The sequence below is a fragment of the Poecilia reticulata genome, linkage group LG1 (assembly GCF_000633615.1).
Source record: "Poecilia reticulata strain Guanapo linkage group LG1, Guppy_female_1.0+MT, whole genome shotgun sequence".
NCBI classification, from domain to species: Eukaryota; Metazoa; Chordata; class Actinopteri; order Cyprinodontiformes; family Poeciliidae; genus Poecilia; species Poecilia reticulata.
In genome coordinates, this window is record NC_024331.1 from 27,705,514 (window position 1) to 27,727,333 (window position 21,820).

Here is a 21,820-nt window from a genome sequence, read left to right on the forward strand (position 1 = left end):
TGATAGTAATATTAATGATAAAATAATAGTCAGTGCAAAGTAGCCTGCAAATTCTTTGGTGGGGGGCAGTGAGGAACCTGGATAAAGGCTGGGGGGGCGCTGGCCCAAAAAAGGTTGAGAAACACTGCCCTAAAGCATCTCATTGTAAAAGGAGCTGAAACGGAGAAAACTAAAATCTTATTACCTAGGAATAATTCTGTGCAAACAATGTTATGGACATGTTTTGTGTAAACCACAGACCTCTCCTAACCTGAACAAGGAAGCATACCCGGTCACCTTTAAAAACATAAACAGGACAGTAAAAAGAACAAGGTTCACAACTGTTGCTTGGGTTCGATAAGGAAATAAGGGACTTTGGACGAACTTCAAAACGAAATCCCAGTGGTGGTTCTGTATGTAATCCTTTCGTTTCTGGCTGCTACCTCCAGGCGGAGCCGATCTTCAGGACGCGGGGCAGCAGCCTAACCAGAAGCAGGTCATCCAGCAGCAGTATGTGACGTTCAAACCGGACACACACGCCTACAACAGCCCTGAGCTGAAGAAAGGGGTTCTGGGAAATTTTGAGCCTAAAGAACCTGAACCTCCAGGAGTCCCTAATGGTCCCGGGGAGGGAGCAAAGCCGTTTGTCTTGGGTCCAGAGTACAAAGACTCCGTCCAGGCGTCCATTAAGGAGTTTGGATTCAACATGGTGGCCAGTGACATGATCTCACTGGACAGAACGATCAGCGATATTCGCCATGATGAGTGAGTACTGCTGCTTTCCTTTCCATCATGATTTGATCTGTTTACAATTCGGGATGCAGCTTTTTGTTCTCCATCCTCATTTACTGTTAATCCTGTTATTGATTGTAGTTTTCTCTAGGTCTTCAACAACTGATTATTGTTATTCTGACAATCCGATAAAAAAATGTAAACATTTTGGAAATTTGTCATATATCTATTTTTAGAGAGCTTATTTTACACAACATTATATTCTAGTTTTTTTCTAGGGGCTGCAACTAATAATTATTTTATTAAATGATTATTCTGATGATTAATCTCATAAAAAATTGAAGCATTTAGCAGATTTTTTATTTAACCTTTCAAGCTTATTTTATACAATATTAGATTCCAGTTTTTTCTAGGACTGTAACTAACGATTATTTTAGCAATCAATTATTCTATTAATCAATTAATTGGATAACAAAAATTTATTTGGGACATTCTGCAGATTTTTCATTTAACCACTTCAGCTTATATTATACAATATTAGAAATCCATTAAAACATCCAAATAGACAAATAATTCAAAATAATATTTGGTGATATCTCCATAATTGATCAGAAATACTTAACCGAGGAGAAAATAGGGGTTGAACGACTACATATTTTTTAAGATCGAGTACATCATAATAGTCAAGTCGATGTCGACTAGTCGCGGTGACGTCATAGTGACGTGAGCGCAAAAAACCTTCACAACTACTTGGAGGCTTTATCAGCTGTTTTTACTGCAAATATTGACACCTCCCCTTCTCCCGCTTTTACTAAGTCTATTATGCAGAATTAAAAGCAATAAATAAATCATTCTTCGTGAGCAAATCGGGTCTGACTTTTTTTTTTTCCAAACACCGGCTGATACTGATAATCTCTGGATAGCTACTCATATAGGAGTCAAATTATCACACCTGCCACAATGGCGCTTTTGGAACATCACAAACCAAACGTATTATGAACAGATCCCGTTTGGTTACAGTTGAATTCAACGAAACCACCTGCTGCTTTTCCGCCGGATGCGCAGCAGGAAGCTCTGCTGACTCAGCAGCATCTCTCTGAACCAACATGCAGACGGCGGCCGAGATCGCCTCCATCAGACCCTCAGGATGAAGCTTGGACTTAGTTTCCAGATGTAGTCAAATCATATTTTTATAAGAGCCTGAAGCTCTTATAAAGTCAGGAATTTCCTGCTGGGCTCCATTAGTGAATATGAAAACATCCACAACTTATAACAACAGTACATTTTTATCTCAGTTCATTCACATCTGTGCAGGGTTAGAAGTTAGGATCCACTACTGCAGCAATAGAGGAAAAATGTCAGCGACACTCCAACAAAGGTGTGTCACAGATATACCTGTTTGTGAAGCATTAGGTCAAATAATAAATATTAACAACCGTATTACTGGGCTGAGGTTCCAGAAATTCTTGTAATTCTTGAATCTTATCGTCGTCATCATTTGTTTAAATGTAGTTGTCCTCAGTTGTAGGTCTTATTTTCATTTGAACACATAAATACAGACCACTTTAAATTCCTACACTTCCTAAAGCCGTTGTTACACACTAACAGTGACGTGTGGTAAAGTTCATGATATGGAGGGTGAAGAGTGCCAAATTACAATTAAATAATTACGTATCAATTTTTTAAAACTGGGAATAATTAATTTATTAAGTATATAGCTAGTAATATGTGCATCAGTTAAAGCATTGATCTTATTTTAACAAATAGGTACAATTATTTTATGATTTAATAAATTATTTACCTTTCTTGTGCTGAAACATTTATTTTAAAATGTCAACTTCATCCATCAAACTCAGCGAGCGGGTTTAGGGCTGCGTCTATAGAACCCTGACATTTGATTAGCTGTCTCTACAGAGTCCTTGACGTCTGATTGGCTGCCTCTATAGAACCCTGACATTTGATTGGCTGCCTCTATAGAACCGTGACATTTGATTGGCTGCTTCAAATGGAAAGTCAAGAGAACTACTTCCACGTTTGTTATTACTCTGAGGTCAATATTTTCACTGGAAAGAGCAGAAATAACTTTAATAACATAATTAAATTGTTGCAGTTTATTTACCATTATTTACTCCAGCCTCTGTATCCCAAGTTTGCTCTGAAATATCTCTAAAAAGTTCACAAGAGACAGCGTTAGCTGGTGTTCGTCCTATCTGAAGGCTGCGGCAGCTCCCCTGTGAACTTATTTGAGATATTTGATGGAACCCTGTTATGAAAAATTCTAATTTTGCTTGTTTTTGTACTTCCATTTGGGTTTCTTCTGCTTCTACAAACATCCCAAACACTAAAAAAAACAAAAAAAAACACCTAGAGTTTTTTGGCAATAAGTTAATGTTTTTAGATTTCTGAAAAATTAGCTGTTTCAAAAACCTCTGGAATATAAGGCTATAAGTCAGCAGCCACTGCCCATTGCCTAGCAACCCCAGTGGAATTAAGGCTCATTACCTAGCAACCGCAGTGGAATCAAGGCTCATTACCTAGCAACCCCAGCGGAATCAAGGCCCGTTGCCTAGCCACCCAAGCTGAGCTCGAGCACTTGTGGTCTGCTGATTTTACCTTTGTATGCGCTGTACAATGGCTGCTAGAAAAGACAAGTGTTTTGTTGTTGACTTGCCGATCAGAAACCACTAATGCTTTTCAAAGAAGAACAGTTGTATAATTGTTTATCTGTTTGCAACTATTTTCATGTCAGAGTGCGTTTATTGCGTTTATTTGGATTTAAAGTGACAAAGCCCTTAAAACAGCTCGTTCTGAAAGGAGCTCAAAACAGGCAGAACTGATTAGACTAAAATCTAAGAATAATTTTGTGGAAAAAATTTTAATTGGCATGTTTTGTATCGCCAATAGACCAATCCTAAGCTGCTCAAGGAAGCTTTAAAAGATGGATTTTTGAATATAATTATGGCGAAATGTCGGCAGTACCTCAGTCCTAATTCCTCCAACTGATTTGGTGTTTTGTGTGTTTCTCCTCTCTAGGTGTAAGTACTGGAATTATGATGACAGACTGCTGACCTCGAGTGTCATTATAGTGTTCCATAACGAGGGCTGGTCCACGCTGATGAGGACGGTGCACAGCGTCATCAAGAGGACGGCGCGCAGATACCTGGCTGAGATCGTCTTAATAGACGACTTCAGCAACAAAGGTGGGGGTTTTTTCAGGTTAACAGACTTGGAAAACAACTATATTACACATCAACTGAAACAAAAGATCAGTTTGGATTTTCCATTCTGTCTAACGTTTCTTCTGATTTTGGCATTTTAAAATCTTAATTACAAATGGATTACCACAAACGGTCGTAACTATTTTATAATCATTTGTAATTGCGTTCTCTGTGTTTGCAGCTCATCTGAAGGAGCGTTTGGAGGAGTACATCAAGCAGTGGAACGGCCTAGTTAAACTCTTCAGAAACGACAAAAGAGAAGGATTAATCCAGGCAAGGAGCATTGGAGCCAAGAAAGCCACCAAAGGACAGGTACATATAATTATTACTAATAAATCACTGATTGATTCCTGAGTAAATTAGGAGGTTGAATTCTGTTAAATTGTTGCTGTTTTACATGATTTTGTTTTGTTTTTAAGTTTTTGACTGGACTTTTGGCACAGAGATGGTTATTGTGCTACATGAATAAAATGGCTTGAAATGACTTAAAGTTTTTTCAGGTGGAAAATTTCTAGGTTGAACACAAAGTATAAATTTTTTTTATTGATCACAGTTTTCCTTTGTTTTTTATTTGATTTTTAAATTTTATTTACCCAAAATCAGATCTGGATGCACCCAAATCTGAATTTTATTGATTTATGAAACTAATTAAAACGGGATACAGCAAAAGTTTTCAAAAATTAGTGGCTCAAATCCTGTTTTTGTTGCTGAGAATAGAAATTTAAAGTTTTATAAAACATAAAAGGTCCTACTTTTAAACAAGACTGTTTTGACCCATGTGGATTTTGAACATTTCTGACTTAATCTCAGTATTTTACTCCTGCTGTAGGTTTAAACGTTTCGATTGTTTTAATCATTTAATTAAAACTCTGAACAGTTCAGTCTGGATTTGATTAAAATAAATTATGGTACATCTAGATACATTTGGACCACATGGAAATCCACTGCACTTCAATTCAGTTCAGTTTATTTACATAATGCCAATTCACAATACATGTATTTAAATGCACTTTATTAAAAAATAGTCTCTTGCATCCAAATATACAGGCAGATTTCACATCAAGCACCTTTATTTCACTAGGAGACAGACAGTTGAAAGACAGCGTTTCATCTATAGGAGCAGCTTCTAGCCTAATAGTATTTTAATAATTAGTGTATTCTTAGTGCCTCTTAATGTGAAAAGCAACATTACATCTGTTGGATAAAGGAACAAGACGCATCACCCAGTCCAGATGTACAGTTTATTTCAGAACTGAGTTGGAGTGCACCGATGACCGGTTACCGATCTTTTTAAAAAGCCTGACCTGCCGATTCCGATTTTGGCCAATACCAATTTTTTGTGTCTGAACTGTTGCTCAACATACCAAGAAAGTTGCTGAATTAGTAACAGTGGGGTGACTATTGTTAAATGTGCAGACATGACCTGGTGGACTGATCTCTCACTGCAGAGCAGAAGAGGACAGTGGCTGATTTATACACCTTTGCCAAGGTAGATAAGATTGGTGGATAAGATCGGCTTCACATGTGAAAATTGGCCGATCTTATCCACCAACGTTAAAAAATGAAGGAAATCAGCTGGCTGATAAATCGGTGCACCCCTAGTACTGAGGTTAAACACCTGTTGGTTATATTAAGTTGCCAAAACATTATGCAGGGAGCTGAAGTTATGGTGAGTGAGGATCAGCGTACAGGACCCACATGCATTCTGACAGTGTGTGCTGCTGTTCTTGCTGCTGCTGTTCTGCAGGTTCTGATCTACTTGGATGCTCATTGTGAGGTCGGAATCAACTGGTATGCTCCTCTTGTTGCACCCATTTCAAAAGACAGGTAAGTCCTGCTCACTTTTTGACTGCTATTTTTAATAAAAGAGTTCTGTTACCCGATTTACTCAAAAGTAAACTCTGATGTCTAGCTTTTTTTCTACCAGTGTCTTTTTCTTACGTACATGTTTATTTATTTATTACCCTGCATTGATTAAAGTTTTTAAATGAGAAAAGACCCTAAAGACTAAAAGGTGAAAAATAATAACTTGTATTTTTGCTTAAAAACTGAAATTCATACATTGTATTTAGTGTTTATATGCATTAATTTTGAGGCTGTTGGGTTCCAGCTAATGAAAACCCCAAATTCTTTGTAATACTCTTATTTAGGACACCAGTCACATAAAGAATTGTGATTTCAGTCTCTAATCTGCACACTGTAACTGCATTTAATCATATTTTCAAATTTATTCATACTTATTTCTACTTTAATTGAACAAACGGTGGAAGAAATGGTAAAAGTAACAGAAATACGGACAGTTTGGGGTTTTTATACAGTATTAATTGGAATTTATTTATAACAATGAAGCAACATTCTTCTTATGAGAAGAAATTTATGACTTTAAATGATTAATGCCCACCACTTCCAGCCTGTTCCTATACACAGAGGTTTGTGTATGTGTGTGTCTACATGTAGGACAGTTTGCACAGTTCCCCTGATAGATTATATAGATGGTAATGAGTACACTATGGAGCCCCAGCAGGGCGGCGATGAGGACGGCCTGGCTAGAGGAGCATGGGACTGGAGCCTGCTCTGGAAGAGAGTCCCTCTTAGCCAGAAAGAGAAGGCCACCAGAAAATATACCACCGAGCCATACCGGTACATATCCAAAGCATGTGAAAACTCACTCCTGATCTTTTTCTGTCTCCACCTCCCATTCCTTGATCCCCACCCTTCTTGTCCCCTACTGTCCTGGTTGGCGTCATCCACCCCACCACCCCTACTCTGTGTCTTTGTGTTGTTTTGCTCTGCTATCTGTGTGTCCCCCCCCCGGCCCCCCTCCACTTCCTGTGCGACATCTTTCCGTTCCCCTCCGTGTGTCCTGTATGCATGTCCCCACATCCGTTGTGTCAGAACTGTTTGTACGGTGCCTCTGATCGACTCCATCCACGGCCAGAGGTTCAACATCGAGCCCCAGGGTGGCGGCGACGAGAACGGTTTTGCTAGAGGAGCCTGGGATTGGAGCATGCTCTGGAAGAGAGTTCCGCTTGGAGACAGGGAAAAAAATCTGAGAAAAACAGTAACTGAACCATATAGGTACAAATAACCTCCTGACTCATCTGGACTGGAGTACCTGGCCACATTTCTTATGATATACACTACATTACAGCTGCCTCTGGTTTACAAAAAAATATGATTCATAATGTAGTGTATAGCATAACTAACCAACTAAAAGTCATAACTAACCAACTAAAAGACTATTTCCAGCTGATGTGGGTTGACTTACCACTGTTCTGTCCACTAGCTGTCCTTCCCTGCAGGGTTTTATCTGTTGAGCCTTTATTGTCTTGACTCTAATCTGTCCTGAGTTTAAAGCTCTTTCTTTCTTTTTAAAGGGGACCTATTATGCAGAATTCTCTTTTTCCCCTTTCATGTTTTTGTACTTCCATTTGGGTCTCAACTACTTCCAAAAACAGTCCAAGTGGTTAAAACAAAACACAAAAAGCTGTTTTTTGGCAATGAGTTAAATGTTTTTTGGTGTCTGGAAAACGATGCGTTCTGAAAACCTCCCAGTTGTCAAGTCACATTCATTACCTATCAACCCCAGCAAGGCTCTGCCCATCACCTAGCAACCAAGGTGAACTCCACCATGTTTGGTTGGCTGGTTTTACTGCTGTATCCGCTGTACAATGGCTGCTGGAAAAGACAAGTGTTTTGTTGTTGATTTAATGTCCAGAAACCACCGGCTGCATTTGTGTTTATTGTGCAGGAGGCTCCACTTTTGCTTTTCAAAGATGTATGGTTTGTATAATTACTCATCCGTTTGCAGCCATTTTCACATGCGTGTGTAAATGTTAACTAGCTGCCAGAAGCAGCTTTTTTGTATTTAATGTGACAAGAGGCCCTAAAACAACTGAGCAAACTAAAATCTCATTATCTAAGAATGATTTTTATTTTGTAAAAAACTTGTAATAAACTTTTTGTTTATTACAAAAATGATTTATAAAATTATATTATTATGCTATTAGAAGCATAACAGGTCACCTTTAAATGTTAAACACTGGAACCTGAAGGGCAGAAGCATTTCGTTAGCACTCTCCAGTGAGAGGATTATTGGGTTCAACCTAAAGTCTGGGATAGTTTTGGGATCTTATCGTAGAGTTTGTCCTGAGACCTTACCGCCTCCATCTTTGTCTGATCACTTCCTCGTCGGGGATTGTGTGTTGCTTGACTCCTTCTCTGTTCATCCCATGCTTGATTCGGGGACCTGTTGATGCACCTGTAGCCTCTACCTGCTGGAATTGATGTGTGTTTTTGTTGCTGTAGGTCTCCAGCGATGGCCGGAGGGCTGTTTGCCATAGAGCGAGATTTCTTCTTTGAGCTGGGTCTGTACGACCCCGGGCTGCAGATATGGGGAGGAGAGAACTTTGAAATATCATACAAGGTATATCTAGATTATTCTACGGTAGGGCTGGGCGGTAAAAATAAATCCAATTTCTCATTTTATTGGCAGAAAATATTTTCAAAAAGTGGCTTTAATTTAATTATCCCTTCTTTGAATTTTACAACAAAGTACAATACTTATTTGCGAGAATATATCTTAATATTAGTAGAATAAAGACACAATATTACACAGGAAAAACTTCTTAAAAGTTGTTTTAATGAGAAAAAAGCTTTTAGTTATCAGGATCTGACATGAGCAGCTCAAAATAAACTGTTGTTTGCACGATTGTCCCTGCTAATAATTTGGCGCTGATGTGTTAAAAGATGAAATATTTCTACTAAGTAGTAATAGAAATATTATTAATACTTTGTACTACTGGATTATCTAATAATCCAGTACTATTTAGTGTAACATTTGAAGTTATTCTTGAGTATAACTTCAAAAGATGCTCTACATTTCTCATTTTAAGTTGTTGGAGTTCTAATAAAATTATGACTTTATCTGTTAATGTTACGACTTTATTCTTGTAATTTTTGGACTCTGTTGTTGTGCGACTGCATTCTTGTCGTGTTATGACTTTATTCTTGTAATTTAAAAAATGTAATTAAGTCCAGATGAACAGAAGATGTAAAACAAAACACGCTTGTCAAACAAAATGGCGGATTTGGACGAAATGATGCGATTCTGAATTATGGAAACCTGAGGAGTGAAAAAAATCCTGTTTTTCCAAAAATTGAATCTTCAAAAACCAAAAATGTGATTAATCTGATTTATCATCTAATGTGTAAGTTTCCTTCCTGATGGCTGAAAATGTCCGTTTTATGTTTAATAGCTTCGTGTTGTTATTCTAGATCTGGCAGTGTGGCGGCCAGCTGCTCTTTGTGCCGTGTTCTCGGGTCGGTCACATCTACAGACTCCAGGGCTGGCAGGGAAACCCCCCACCTGCACACGTCGGATCCTCTCCCACTCTGAAGGTACGGCGACAGATTGCTGACAGACACCGAGTCAGATCCCAGCTAGCTGTGAAGCTAACGCTCAAACACTTACAGTACCTTATATTTTTATTTTTAAAACATTTGGTCATCCAGGAAATGGAGAAACAAATAGTTTGTGTCAAGTGGAGCCTTTATTTCTCTCAGCACTGTAAAAGTTATGTGATTTCTTTTGGGATCACTGCTCATACGCTAAATAATGGTTCAGATCAGCATGTATTTAATTTCACTGGCTGACCTTCATCTGCACTAACAACACTAATAATTTTTCTGTGTTCAAACAGAACTACGTTCGTGTGGTCGAGGTTTGGTGGGATGATTATAAGGACTATTTCTATGCCAGCCGCCCTGAAACGCTGACCTTAGCCTACGGAGACATAAGCGAGCTGAAACGTTTCAGGTACAGAAACGTGTATAAACATCTTATTTTTTAATATTAATTTAGTGCCAATAAATAGCTGTGCTATGCCCTTCATTATCTGGTTAATTGTTTTGATTTTAGATATGACTTTGTAAAACTAGTGTTCAGAATTAGTGCAAAAATAGAAAATATTACCAAGTATTTTTGTTTTAGTTTCTAATGCAATCATTTTAATACACTTAAAATAAGACAAAACTAACTTATAAGTAACTTTTCAGCAAGACATATCAGGAGCTGGTTTTAAGTCAATCATTCCTTATTATTGATAAAACAAATTATTTTTTCACTCATGATAAGACATTTTCCAACGTTATAAGTCTTAAACATCTGCCTGTGGAACTTGTATGTTTGTGTTTGTTTGTGTTTAGCAATATTCGAGACTTATTTACTTAAAACAAGCTCCTATAACCTGGTGAAAAAGTTACTTTTAAGTTAGTTTTGACTTATTTTAAATGTACAAAGGTATTTGCACTAGAAACTTAAAAAACATTTGGTACAGATTTGCAATATTCTGCCAGTTTCAGTGTTGTATTGATGCTGAAGTGACAGAAAATCAAAAATTATCCTGGGATCCTATAGTGTGTTATTTATCTGTTTTTGTTGCATCTCTTATTTACTAAACTGAAAGGTCCTCGGGTTTAAAATGCAACCCTTACACCAGTGAGAACTGCAAACATTTAATTGGAAACAGATCGTTATGCAAGAAAAAGCTAATTTGATCAGGAATGAAGCTCCCTGAACATGTTTTCAATCTCTTCAGCCTAACAGTGTCTACTACGGCCACATTTTGTTTTTGCAGCAGTCAAAGCTCACAGAAATGTTTGCTTTCAATTTACACCACATGGTTTCTTCCATATGGAGAAATAATAATTATATAATCTTCACAACATTGATCTATTTATAGTTTTGCTGTTACAAACACAAACTTTCCTGTATTTTATTGGGATTTTATGTGACAAACCAACTCAGTTTGTCTATACTGATGTAAAAATCTGAAAAGTAGGGTGTGTGTTTCTGTCTGCCTCTCTGAGTTAATACCTCCTTTAGCTGCAGCTACAACCACAAGTCATCTGGGAAAAGTCTTTGTCAACATCTTGATCTGGAGACTGAAATCTTTTCCCAGTCATGAACGATGGGAAACGATAAAGTGTGTTTTCCCAAAATGTTTTTCAGGGAGGAGCATCGATGCAAAAGTTTCAAATGGTTCATGGAGGAAATAGCTTACGACATCCCGATGCACTACCCGCTTCCTCCAAAAAATGTTGAGTGGGGGGAGGTAAGAAAGCAAACGCATCATGTTTTATTCCTGCTTATAAATCGCTGATTTGTTGTGTTACTCCTGATGAATGCCGTATAATCGATGTGTGCAGATTCGAGGTTTTGAAACCAGCTACTGCATCGACAGCATGGGCCACACGAACGGAGGGAACGTGGAAATTGGTCCGTGCCACAGGATGGGAGGGAACCAGGTAAAAACTCAGCGCTTTCACTCTTCCACTGGTAAAAGAAGTGGTGATGCTGGAAGACGGTTTGCGTAACCTAGCAACAAGATGAACAGACATTTCTATGATGGTGCAGCTTTGAAAGTATTACCTACAAAAACCTTGAATTTTCACAGAAATAGAAGAATATGCAAATATTTCTGTGAAAGTGAAGGACTGACATAACGTAACATCTGCATAATAATCAGAGATGATTACTTTCTTATTTAAAAAGGAATTGAATTATTAGTTTGCATCTTTCAGTTTATTTTTAATGCACAAAAATATGAAAAATATGTAGAATATGCAAATTTTTTCGATTTAATTGATTAATTGTCAGTATAATTGATAGATTAGTTGCATATAAAATATATGTTAGTTCAGTGAGCGACCTCCTTCCATGACTGAGTTGGGGTTTGACAAAAACGGTGCACAAACAAGCATAAAATGATATTTTATTAATTAAAAATAATTTGACCTAATTCTACTGCAAGCGTCTCTTTCTGACCGTGTTGGACCAGAATCTTCCTTCCGGGTGTTTCTGATGGAAACCAAAGACATTTTAGGAATCTGTGAGATAAAAGATGCAGAAACGTCGAGCCTTTAGCCGCCGCAGCCCAGACTGTGCCGCCATCTTGAGTGCATGTGGTTTGACGTATCTCTGTGGTTCTGGTTCTGTAGCTTTTCCGCATTAATGAAGCCAAACAGCTGATGCAGTACGACCAGTGCCTGACCAAAGGAGATAATTCAGCTGTGATCATCACACACTGCGAGAGGAACCAGCACACTGAGTGGAACTACTTCAAGGTGAGAAACACAAACACGCCTCCGTTTGATTATCGATTCTTACAGTTGATCAGCTTTCAATATTGTTCCTAATTTTTTTGTTTTGTTTTTCAGGAACTTCATCGGTTCACTCATGTGCCAACAGGTAAATGTCTGCGTAGTTTTATAAAACATTAACTTCTAAACGCATTTCAGTCATTTGATTTTCCGATTTTCTACATTTGTCTTACTTTGTTTCCATTAAACTTTAAATGTTTTACAGTCTTACAGACAGTAGGTGGTTTTTTTCTTTATCTCCGCCTACTGGTGCATTATGGGTATTTTAAACTTTTTCTTTTCAGAACCTCACTGCAAAAACACAAAGTCTTACTAAATATTTTGTTTAGTTTCTACTGCAAATATCTTATTACAACTGAAATAAGACAAAACTAACTTACAAGTAACTTTTCAGCAAAATATAGGAGCTTGTTTTAAATCAATAATTCTTGAGTATTTATAAGAAGTGCTATTTCCACTGGCAGATTATTTCACTTATAATAAGACATTTCCCCATAATCTGGAATTATTAATATAAGGGATTATTGACTTAATTCAAGCTCCTATATCTTGTTGAAAAACTGCTTGTAAATTAGTTTTGTCTTATTTCAAGTGTTATTTTCACTAGAAACTAGACCAAAAATATTTAAATATACCAAAATGTGATGGACAGTAAAGGATTTAAACTGTTAATATGCAGTATTCTTTTTTTATGTGATATAAACAAATTAAACGGGTATTAAGATTAGGTTAGCATACACAGAAACAAAACAAAATGTGTGAAAAATGTGTTTTTTGTGTTGATTTGGTAGATGAAGACAGAAAAAAAATTAAATAATAATTAAGCATTACATAAAAAATACATGTCTTTGGTTACATTTCTCATCTTAATAAAAACAACAAAACCACAATGATAATAATAAAGTAACAATATTACCAATAATAACTCAACACTGTCTGGCCAAAAGGATAAAAAAAAAAAATCCCTCATGAATGATCAATACTTAGCGCTAGCATTAACATTAGCTAATATGGAGTTTTATTCAGCGAAATTTCAAAGTTGTATTTTCTTTCTGCTCATTTTAAAGAAAATAGCCCGTGTGTTTTGACGCTCATTGATGTAAATGTTTTGTTTGTCACAGGTAAATGTCTGGATCGCTCTGACCTGCTTCACAAAGTGTTCATATCAGACTGTGACGTCAGTAAATCCACTCAGAAATGGGAGATGAACAACATAGTCGCCGTATGAAGACCTAAAGAAATCTGTCCGACCGGAGAGAAATACGGTGATTTTTCTGAGGACATGCACCACTAAATGCATCCGAGTTTTTTTTATTTTATTCTGGATGAATCAGCTGTGGCTATCAGCCGGAAAATGCCTTTAGGGTTCATCCTGGATCCAACAGGAAGTGACGCAGTCCAGGGAGGAACTGGCAGACAGGAAGCTGGACGCAGCTGGTCGTTGGAAGGAGCTGTGGGTTTAACATTAAACTGGCAACTGGTCTTTTATGGTGGTTGTGTTTACATGGTTTATTTCTGTTTTCTTCAAAATCAACTCTATTCTCTTCACATATGTTTTTAATTCAGATTTGCCCGCTCAATACCAAAAGCAGATCGTTTGCTTGGTGAAGGACTCTGTTGTCCTAGACACTACATGGGTTTACTGCTTGCTTTGCTCAGTAAAAACAGACATTTTGGTGTCAATGTGACATAAAAGCAACTGAATAATGAGACCTGACGCTGGCAGACAAGGAAGTAGTTGATTGTTAAACATGGCAGCTGTTTTATTTGTCTTTTGACTCCATTGCAATGAACCTTTCATAGGATTGTTTTTATGTTTTTATTGTTCTTTAGACTAAAAATCACCTTTACAGCTTCTGTAGGCTTCTAAACCCAAAATGAAAAAGTGAAAATAAATAAATTCAGGTTTTCCTGAATTAGCTGTTTCTCCAAACTAAATATTCCAATCATAATTTCAGTTGTTCCATGTCTTAAACTGTATGATTGTCACTATTTGGTTAGTTCTTTGACGAACTGTAAAAGACGTTGACTGCTTGCCTTACTGGAATAACTTAAGGTGAAGTTTACTGTGACCTGTGATGAAATGGTGGGGGGAAATGTCTGCTTTTGCTGCAGGGGGAAAAGGTTTGGGCTTATTGTTGACTATGTTTGCAGCATTTTGTACAACATAAATGAAGTTGTTTCTAAAGAAAATGGTGTATTATATCAGAGGCCCTTAATGATGTAAATATCTAACTTATAGAAGAGATTTAATAATATGGGCCAAACATTGGGGGAATGATGAAATAAACAATTTTTACTACTTTGTCTCTTGCTGCTGCTTTTGTTTGGGATTATTCTGGGATTAACTGGGTCCAGTTCATCAATTCCAGTGTACCAATTTTATCCTGAAAGGCTTTAGTTTGTTAAAAATTAAATCTATATCAGTCAGCTACTGGTTGACTTAATATTCCACATGTATACAGTCATATTCAATGATTTAGAATTTTATTAAGTTTATTTCATCAGCTAATTTTGCTAAGTGAAGGATATTGTAACTTATTACATATTTTAATTACATAGAATGATGTTGAAAGCCTTTATTTCTATTTATTTTGATCATTTTCTGTTCATCGCCAATGAAAACATAACATTTAAGATTATTTTAAGAATATCCAATCAAATATTCTATATTTTCCATTAATTTATGCAATAATAACTTCAAAACAATCTAAAAAATATATGCAAATGAAAAAAAATGCCAATGTAAATAGTACTTTTTCTCTTGCTAAGATTCTCAACATAGGATGTTAAGTTCAACTATTTAGAGGCATATTCAGATGAAAAGTTACTTGTAAGTTTGCTTTGTCTTATTTCAAGATACACTTGAAACTAGACAAAAATAATATGTAAGATTTTCTGTATCTTGGAAAAAAAGTGAAAAAGTGTTATTTCTGCTTAAAATTGTTATTTTGTAGTTATGTTATTAATTTGAATTTTAAAAAAATTATTTCAGCGTGTAAAGTACGAGAATTTGCATATAACTTAATATTTTTGTCCATCTAATGACATTGTTTTTGAATATACAATCAGATATAAGATACGCAGTGAACAGGTAATGAATCAGTTTGTTGAAACGGATCGATGCAGATCGAAAAACCACAAAATGAGCTTTTTTTTTTTTTTTTTTTTAAATAAATACAAATTTAATTTACCCACAGCACGCTTACAGTATTACTGCTTTGGACCAGGAAGGTTCCGATCTGACGACTTGTCCTTCCCAGATAAATGTAGCTGCCTGCAGAGTCCAGTAGAGGAGGCTGTGGTGCAAAGTTCCGGAGTTCTCCACTTCAGAATCAACGAAAGAAAACCGATGAGGTACCCGGAAGTGAAGCGCTCCATCGTTTCCACTCGTTAACTGAAATAAATAATTTGCTTCAGCCATAGAAAAGCAAATCGTTCTGTTCATTCAGACATTTTCACAGGTAAAATAAGTCCAGGTTTGTTAAGAGAAGCCACTATTGTCGCAGTTCTTCTGAAAAACCAAGGACATGGAGCTGCTTCCGGTGACAGTTGTTTTGCTGTTCGTGCTGGTGGAGACCACCTGCAGCTGGAATCAAGGTTTGGTTTCCCTCCTATTAAGGTTTTAAATGTCTGTCTAAACATTATCCGAAAGCATTAACTTTATAGCGGTGTCTGCCTTTGCAGCTGAGGAGAAAACTGTACACTTCCTTTAGTTGTTTGTAGATAAATTGTAGTTACGAGCCTGAAGTTTCAAATACATTTTTAAAAATTATTTATCCATTAATTTGTCATTAAAGGCGTCTGTTAAAGCGACCACATTTAGTTAGTTTTGCTTTAACTTTTCTCTGTGCAAATTTATTGTACTGTTTACCTGTAGTCACAGATAATCTCGCGAGATTTTAATTCATGCGACCTTATCGCTCAATGTGCAACAACATGATAGAAACATGAAATACAAACGCATTAGCGTTTTGAACTGGAAATCAATTCAGTTGCAATTTATTCTTTAGCTGTCAGTCCTCGGATGTTTTTAGATGGTTAAAGCCAAGTATTGCTCAACTGGGAAAATTCACATAAGTGTGATGCTACACAAAAACATACGTTTTTTGGTTTTCCTCAGTGAGTTCTTGTGCTATGTAGAAGCCAGTGAATCCTTATGCTAAGGACATTTAAATGTAGAATTTTGCAGTTTTATGTTTTTTTTCTCTTTTTTTCTCGATATTTATTTAAATACTTATTTGTACAAATCTTTCAACTAAAAAAAGCATAAACTTTCGGTAATAACCTGATGACATCACTGCAGGTGTGGGCAGGAATCATCAGCTTTAACATGGGATTAATAATGATAATAATGAAAGTAACTTTAAAATAATTTAAACATGTTTACTGACATCCTGTATAAACTGTTAATATATATGCACTCTGCTTCGTTTATTATTCAATACATTCACCTGGTTTGTGGATATAAACACAAATACCATATTTTCCGCACTATAAGTGCGCACCTTCAATGAATGGCCTATTTTAAAACTTTTTTCATATGTAAGGCGCATAGAATAGACGCTTCAGTTTGGGTTGCCAACTTGTTTCGTACTCTATTATTACACATCTACATTTTTAAAGAAGTGGTCCCGAGTACTTTATATAGTATGCTGCCCCACTCTTGTTTCACTCACGGTGTTGGTGTTGCGATATTGTGCCCAACTGCTTTCTGGGTAACACAGACCAACCGACACGCTCCCACCGCAGTCTCTGTCTCTCTCCCCCGTCCCTCAACCCCCTGGCTTTCAACGTATTATCAAACTTTATTAACAAACCAGCGTTCTGACAACTATCCCAGCATGCACCGCACACTTCTTCTACGGGGAAAATGAAGTCGGCGGCTGTTTACGTAGTTGCTAGACCCGTTGTGGCTCAATATTGGTCCATAAATAAGGCGCATCTGATTATAAGGCGCACTGTTGGCTTTTGAGGAAATTGAAGGTTTTTATGTGCGCCTTATAGTGCGGAAAATACTGTATATCTAAAGTGGCTACATTATGTAAGCATTCAGCAACGTTTTCCTTTTTTAAATTCTTTCCATTTTAAAACTGTATCATGGAAGTAAAAGTTTCCTTCCTCATCTGTCCTTCATGCAGACAGCGTGTTGCTGAGAGACATCCAGGCTCTGACGTTCTACAGGAACCGCTTCACCACAGCGAGGCGCTCCAGCCCGGTTCCCCAGCTGAAGTGTGTTGGCGGCTCCGCAGGCTGTCATGTCTTTATCCCAGATGTTGTCCAGTGTGTGAACAGAGGCTGGGATGGCGTGGATGTTCAGGTACTGTTACTCTGTCATTACTTAGGCATTAAGTGAGATTTGAAATATCAGGTTATTTTTGATTTCAAATATTTGTTTTTAAAAGCTAACTGTGTCATCAAACTTTATGCAAATGCTTTGTGGAAATGAGAGGCATATTTTAAACTGAAATCTAAAAGAACTATAATAGACATTCTTTTGCTGATGTCAAGTAATTAAAATTAGCATTTTAAATCCAGATTTTTACAGAGAAAGCAGTGAAGAAATACATTTAAAAAGATGAAAAACAAAAACAATTGTTTTTAAAAATTAAAACAGACATTTTTGCACAGAAATAAAGCAACATTCTGAGGACAATCCTAAGACATTTTTTATGTTTAAACAAAACAGTTAGTCAAATTAATCGTGATGAATTGATTATTGAAATAATTGTTGATAATTGATCAATCGTTAACTGAAGTAAGCAATCTCTTAAAAAGGTCATTCGCTGAAAAAACAACACCTTCAGAGGAGCAATTGTGCCAAAAATGTACAAATATATACATTTTGCATTTACGATTAAAAGGCATTAGTCTGTAAATGTCTTGCACAAAACTCCTCAAGTGACCTCATAGTTTTAGCTTCACTTAGTTCAAATTCAATAAAGGAATGTGATCTTACTGCATTTTAAGGAATAAAATCTTATTTATTTGTCTATAAAAATGAACAAAATTATTTGTTTAGATGCATCTTTTAATGTATTTCTAGTACCATATAGAAGGTAGTTAAATGAAAAATCTGTATTCAATCGTCAGAATAACAAATACATTTATTTATATATATTTATTAAGTTGTAGAACAATAAACGTTCTGTTTCAGGCAGTTCAGTCTCTGTTTGGGTCTCTTCCTCTCCTTCACAGTGGGAGTGTAAGACGGACATGGACAACGCCTTCAGGTTTGGTGCCATTGAGGTGAGCTGCGAGGGTTACAGTCACCCGGCTGATGACTACATCCTGAAGGGCTCCTGTGGCCTGGAGTTCACCCTGGAGCTGACCCAGGAGGGAAAGAGGAAGACGCCAGGCAGCTTTGGCTCCCAGGGTGGATTTAAACAATGGGGAGGTCAGAGGAAACATTATTTATGTAGCCATTGAAGTGTAATGGGTGTCACGATAACAGGTTTTAATGAACAATAAAATTTTCCAGAAGTTATTGCAATAAACGATAACATTGTTGATTTGAGATCGTGCTCAAGTAATGCAGTGGTATAATAATGCAAGAACACATTCTCAAAGATCAGTAAACTTAAATGTAATAAATGTTGCAAGACAGCCAAACAGACTCTACCGGACTATCAGATTTAAAAACTCCCTGAATATATATTAAAGTGCTTTTTCTTTTTTTGTGACTTTCCTCAGGACTTGGGGGTCTTGCCTCTGGTATCTTCAGCAGTTTCTTTGGAAACAAGCGCCACCAACATCAGCATCATCAGCAGCCTCAGCAGCAGCATTACACCCAGGACGGCGAGTCTTCAGGGGGATTGCTGGGGGTCGCTGTGCTTCTCCTCATAGCTTATGGTATCTACAAGCTGTTTCTCAGTGGGGACACGGCCCAGTTTGGACAGACTGGTGGACAGCCCGGCTACCCTCAGGATAATCACCCAAACAACATGGGAGGACCGCCCCCACCTGGATTCAAACCTGACTACACAGGTACCTGAAGCAGAAAAAACAAAATCCGTCACAGATTAAAATTTTTAAGGATCGCTCCCACCTTCCCACCTGTCTGTTTCTTGATCAGGCTATCCAGGCGCCAATCCTGGCTATGGTTTCCACAACGATTACACTCATGGACAATATTACCAAGGACGCCGCTCTGGGGCCGGCACGGGCAGTGGCGGCTTCTGGACTGGGATGGGAACAGGAGGAGTGCTGGGATATCTGTTCGGTCGACAGAGGTTGGTGAAGGAGAAGTTTGAATTTGCAGACTGAGTTTGGACTTATGGACCCCCTGCAACGTTACCTCACCCTCATCTCTCTGCTTGCTAAAGCTAAGTTGACAATATAAGGCGTTAAACCTTAAATGTGCCTGATTTTTGAAAGAAAAACAGATGCAGTGCTTTGCTACTAATTGTCAACACTATAACACCTAGAGTAGACAACAAGGTCTGAAAAAAGTTTTAATGAGGGAGATGGAGGTCAGTTATGCTCCCTTGACTTCTGTACCAGGTAGATGTGATGTTGAATTCGGTGTGTTTCGGTTCAGTTACAAAATAAAACCTAAACACCAATTCTGACAGATCATCAGTAGAGCAGGTGTTTTAAATTAGCTAATCAACCACCGGTGTTAGCTTAGCTAATAGCAGCGGTAGCTAATCTACCACATCTGTGATTATTAACCAGTGATCACTTATAACAGCAAAAATAAACATCAAGCCTAAAAGCATAAAACTGTAACGGTCTGAATGTCGTGTTCATTGTGTGGGAAAAGTTTGGCGTGGAGCCCTGATACGTTTGTGGCGATGTTGTCAGTTGCTATGGCAACGAGCCTTCGCGTAGAGTAGCCAACACAGAAAGTCGGTTTCGAGTTTTTCCTCATCGGTTTTTCTGCACCAGTTTTCCCTTTTTTGTGGCGGATAGCACTAGTTACCTACATCTCCAGGGTTTCATTTTGTTAACGGAGTTGTTCTACCGCGGCGGCGCGGCTATGGAGGGGGTCCATAGAAAGATGTTCATCTCTCAGTTTAAATTCAGCTTCCAGCTTCTTGTTGACATGCGGTTGTTTTGCAGAACGCAGCCCTGCAGTCCGCCTCCAGCTGGACAAAACCACTCCTCTGGGACAAATACGTCTTCTGGGACACGCACTGCTTCAGGTACCGAGGCTTGTGTTCGCTACTGGACTGATTCAGAGAAATGTAGAAACGTCTCATTGATGGTTTGGAGGAATCATCATGTTCTAAATAGTTTTGCTCCCGCTACTTGGGCTGCAACTTAAGATTGTTTTAGTAATCGACTAAGGTATCATTGCATAAAAAAAGCATAAAGCGGTAAAATGAAAAATCTGCTGAAGGTGCAAGTTTTTTTTACACAGTTATTAGAAATATAACATCCATATTTATTTGGTTTTCAGGTTTCGGTGGAACCAAAAGAAGATAGAAGTTTGAGATTTGGAGATTTGGAAATGTTCTCCTCAGCATATGATGGGAGCAGCTAAGCTTCTGCTTTTTAGTCGCCAACAGGACGAGGGTTTCCTCGTCCTGTGATTTTTATGTTTTTTAAAGGTGAGGAGCTGCTTGTGGAGGAAAAGCTTTTCTTAGTCTCTCATCTTAGGTTTTCATCTTTATTTTGTTTCTTCCATTATGAAAAAGTTTTTGCAGTGGTCTGATCATTTGACTGGAACAATGTTACAGGTCAAATCCAGATTTAATATTTCAACTTGTACTAATTCCCATCCCCAACTGAAGGAACATTATGTGTTGAACTGAAGCTGAACTGAGGAAAATATGACAAATACATTGAGAATCTGTACATTTTAATAGAAAATGGTTGTAGTATAAATTTAAATGATGGAAAATATATATATATATTCATCTACCAGTGCCTTCAGCTGCCAGTCCTTTTATCCTGTTTTGCTGAATTAATTATTTTCTTTACTATATTTACTCGCCTGTTGAAAAGCAGCTGTTGGTCAATTTTGTTACTCACACATCACCATTAATGTTCAGCAACTAATACTTTTTGTTTTTCAAGGTCTAAATATATTTAAAAAAATATATATATATATTTTAGAGAATATTGATCATGTGAATATTTAAGAATGTTTTGCTTTTTAGTATTAAAATTAAAATTCTGGTGAGTCCAGATTTACCCTCTTCCAGAGCGATGGGCGCTTCAGGGTAAGATGAAGTGATGCTCCCATCATGCTTTGTGTTTACTGCAGCAGCCGGTGGTGGCAGCGCTATGATGTGGGGTTTCTGCAGGTTTTCAATAAAAGATTTTGGTGAATAACTAATGCAGCACTGTGTGTAAATAAATGTAACCAACATTTTTGAACATGTGGTTTTTTCAGTCACTATACAATAAGTGAATTTTAAATTTACTTTATTTCATCAGACAGAGGGACACCCCTAGAACAGAACCTGAAAGTGGCAATCTGATGTGTAATTTCAAAATAAAAGCCTGTCAAAAAAGTCATTTTTTAATCTTTTCCCCCTAAGTTGCTGTGCCCATTGCTGAGAAACACTCTATTTCCAATGACTGCTACCACTTCTGGATGACAGAGGGACGCCTCTAGAACAGAACCTGAAAGTGGCAACCAGATCTGATGTGTAATTTCAAAATAAAACACTATTAAAATAGTACTTTGTATCTTTTCTCTCTGTCGTGCCCATTGCTGAGAAACACTCTGTTTCCAATGACTGCTACCACTTCTGGGTGACAGAGGGACCCCTCTA

The 21,820-nt window shown here is 37.4% G+C and overlaps 2 protein-coding genes across 4 annotated transcripts in view; both read left to right on the forward strand.

The window, feature by feature from the left end:
* Window positions 1–14,394, forward strand: part of galnt7 (UDP-N-acetyl-alpha-D-galactosamine: polypeptide N-acetylgalactosaminyltransferase 7) — a 22,943-nt gene extending 8,549 nt beyond the window's left edge. Inside the window, exons 3-15 of one of the 3 annotated variants that reach the window (XM_017307529.1) lie at window positions 429–744; window positions 3,745–3,911; window positions 4,111–4,241; window positions 5,677–5,756; window positions 6,387–6,569; window positions 8,238–8,355; window positions 9,207–9,329; window positions 9,632–9,747; window positions 10,942–11,044; window positions 11,139–11,237; window positions 11,931–12,056; window positions 12,150–12,180; window positions 13,214–14,394. In XM_017307529.1, coding sequence (XP_017163018.1) covers window positions 429–744; window positions 3,745–3,911; window positions 4,111–4,241; window positions 5,677–5,756; window positions 6,387–6,569; window positions 8,238–8,355; window positions 9,207–9,329; window positions 9,632–9,747; window positions 10,942–11,044; window positions 11,139–11,237; window positions 11,931–12,056; window positions 12,150–12,180; window positions 13,214–13,320 — 1,700 coding nt within the window. In that variant the 3' untranslated portion in view covers window positions 13,321–14,394. Of the gene's footprint in view, window positions 1–428; window positions 745–3,744; window positions 3,912–4,110; window positions 4,242–5,676; window positions 5,757–6,386; window positions 6,570–6,824; window positions 7,008–8,237; window positions 8,356–9,206; window positions 9,330–9,631; window positions 9,748–10,941; window positions 11,045–11,138; window positions 11,238–11,930; window positions 12,057–12,149; window positions 12,181–13,213 lie in introns of all 3 variants that reach the window. The other 2 variants (XM_008418953.2, XM_017307534.1) reach the window with 2 other exon arrangements.
* A 990-nt stretch (window positions 14,395–15,384) lies between these two features.
* On the forward strand, window positions 15,385–21,727 carry saraf (store-operated calcium entry-associated regulatory factor). The gene is made up of 7 exons (XM_008418966.2): window positions 15,385–15,692; window positions 17,234–17,412; window positions 18,291–18,489; window positions 18,786–19,079; window positions 19,168–19,324; window positions 20,157–20,239; window positions 20,497–21,727. The coding sequence occupies exons 1-7, from the start codon at window positions 15,623–15,625 to the stop codon at window positions 20,520–20,522; spliced, it is 1,008 nt and encodes a 335-aa protein (XP_008417188.1). The 5' UTR covers window positions 15,385–15,622; the 3' UTR covers window positions 20,523–21,727.
* The last annotated feature ends 93 nt before the right edge of the window (window positions 21,728–21,820 follow it).

Excerpts from the sequence above, each read along its gene's own strand:
- saraf (XM_008418966.2), top strand. The coding sequence starts at position 15,623 with ATGGAGCTGCTTCCGGTGACAGTTGTTTTGCTGTTCGTGCTGGTGGAG. Across the intron at positions 18,490-18,785 it reads TGGATTTAAACAATGGGGAG|GACTTGGGGGTCTTGCCTCT; the intron begins GTCAGAGGAAAC and ends GACTTTCCTCAG. Across the intron at positions 19,080-19,167 it reads ATTCAAACCTGACTACACAG|GCTATCCAGGCGCCAATCCT; the intron begins GTACCTGAAGCA and ends TTTCTTGATCAG.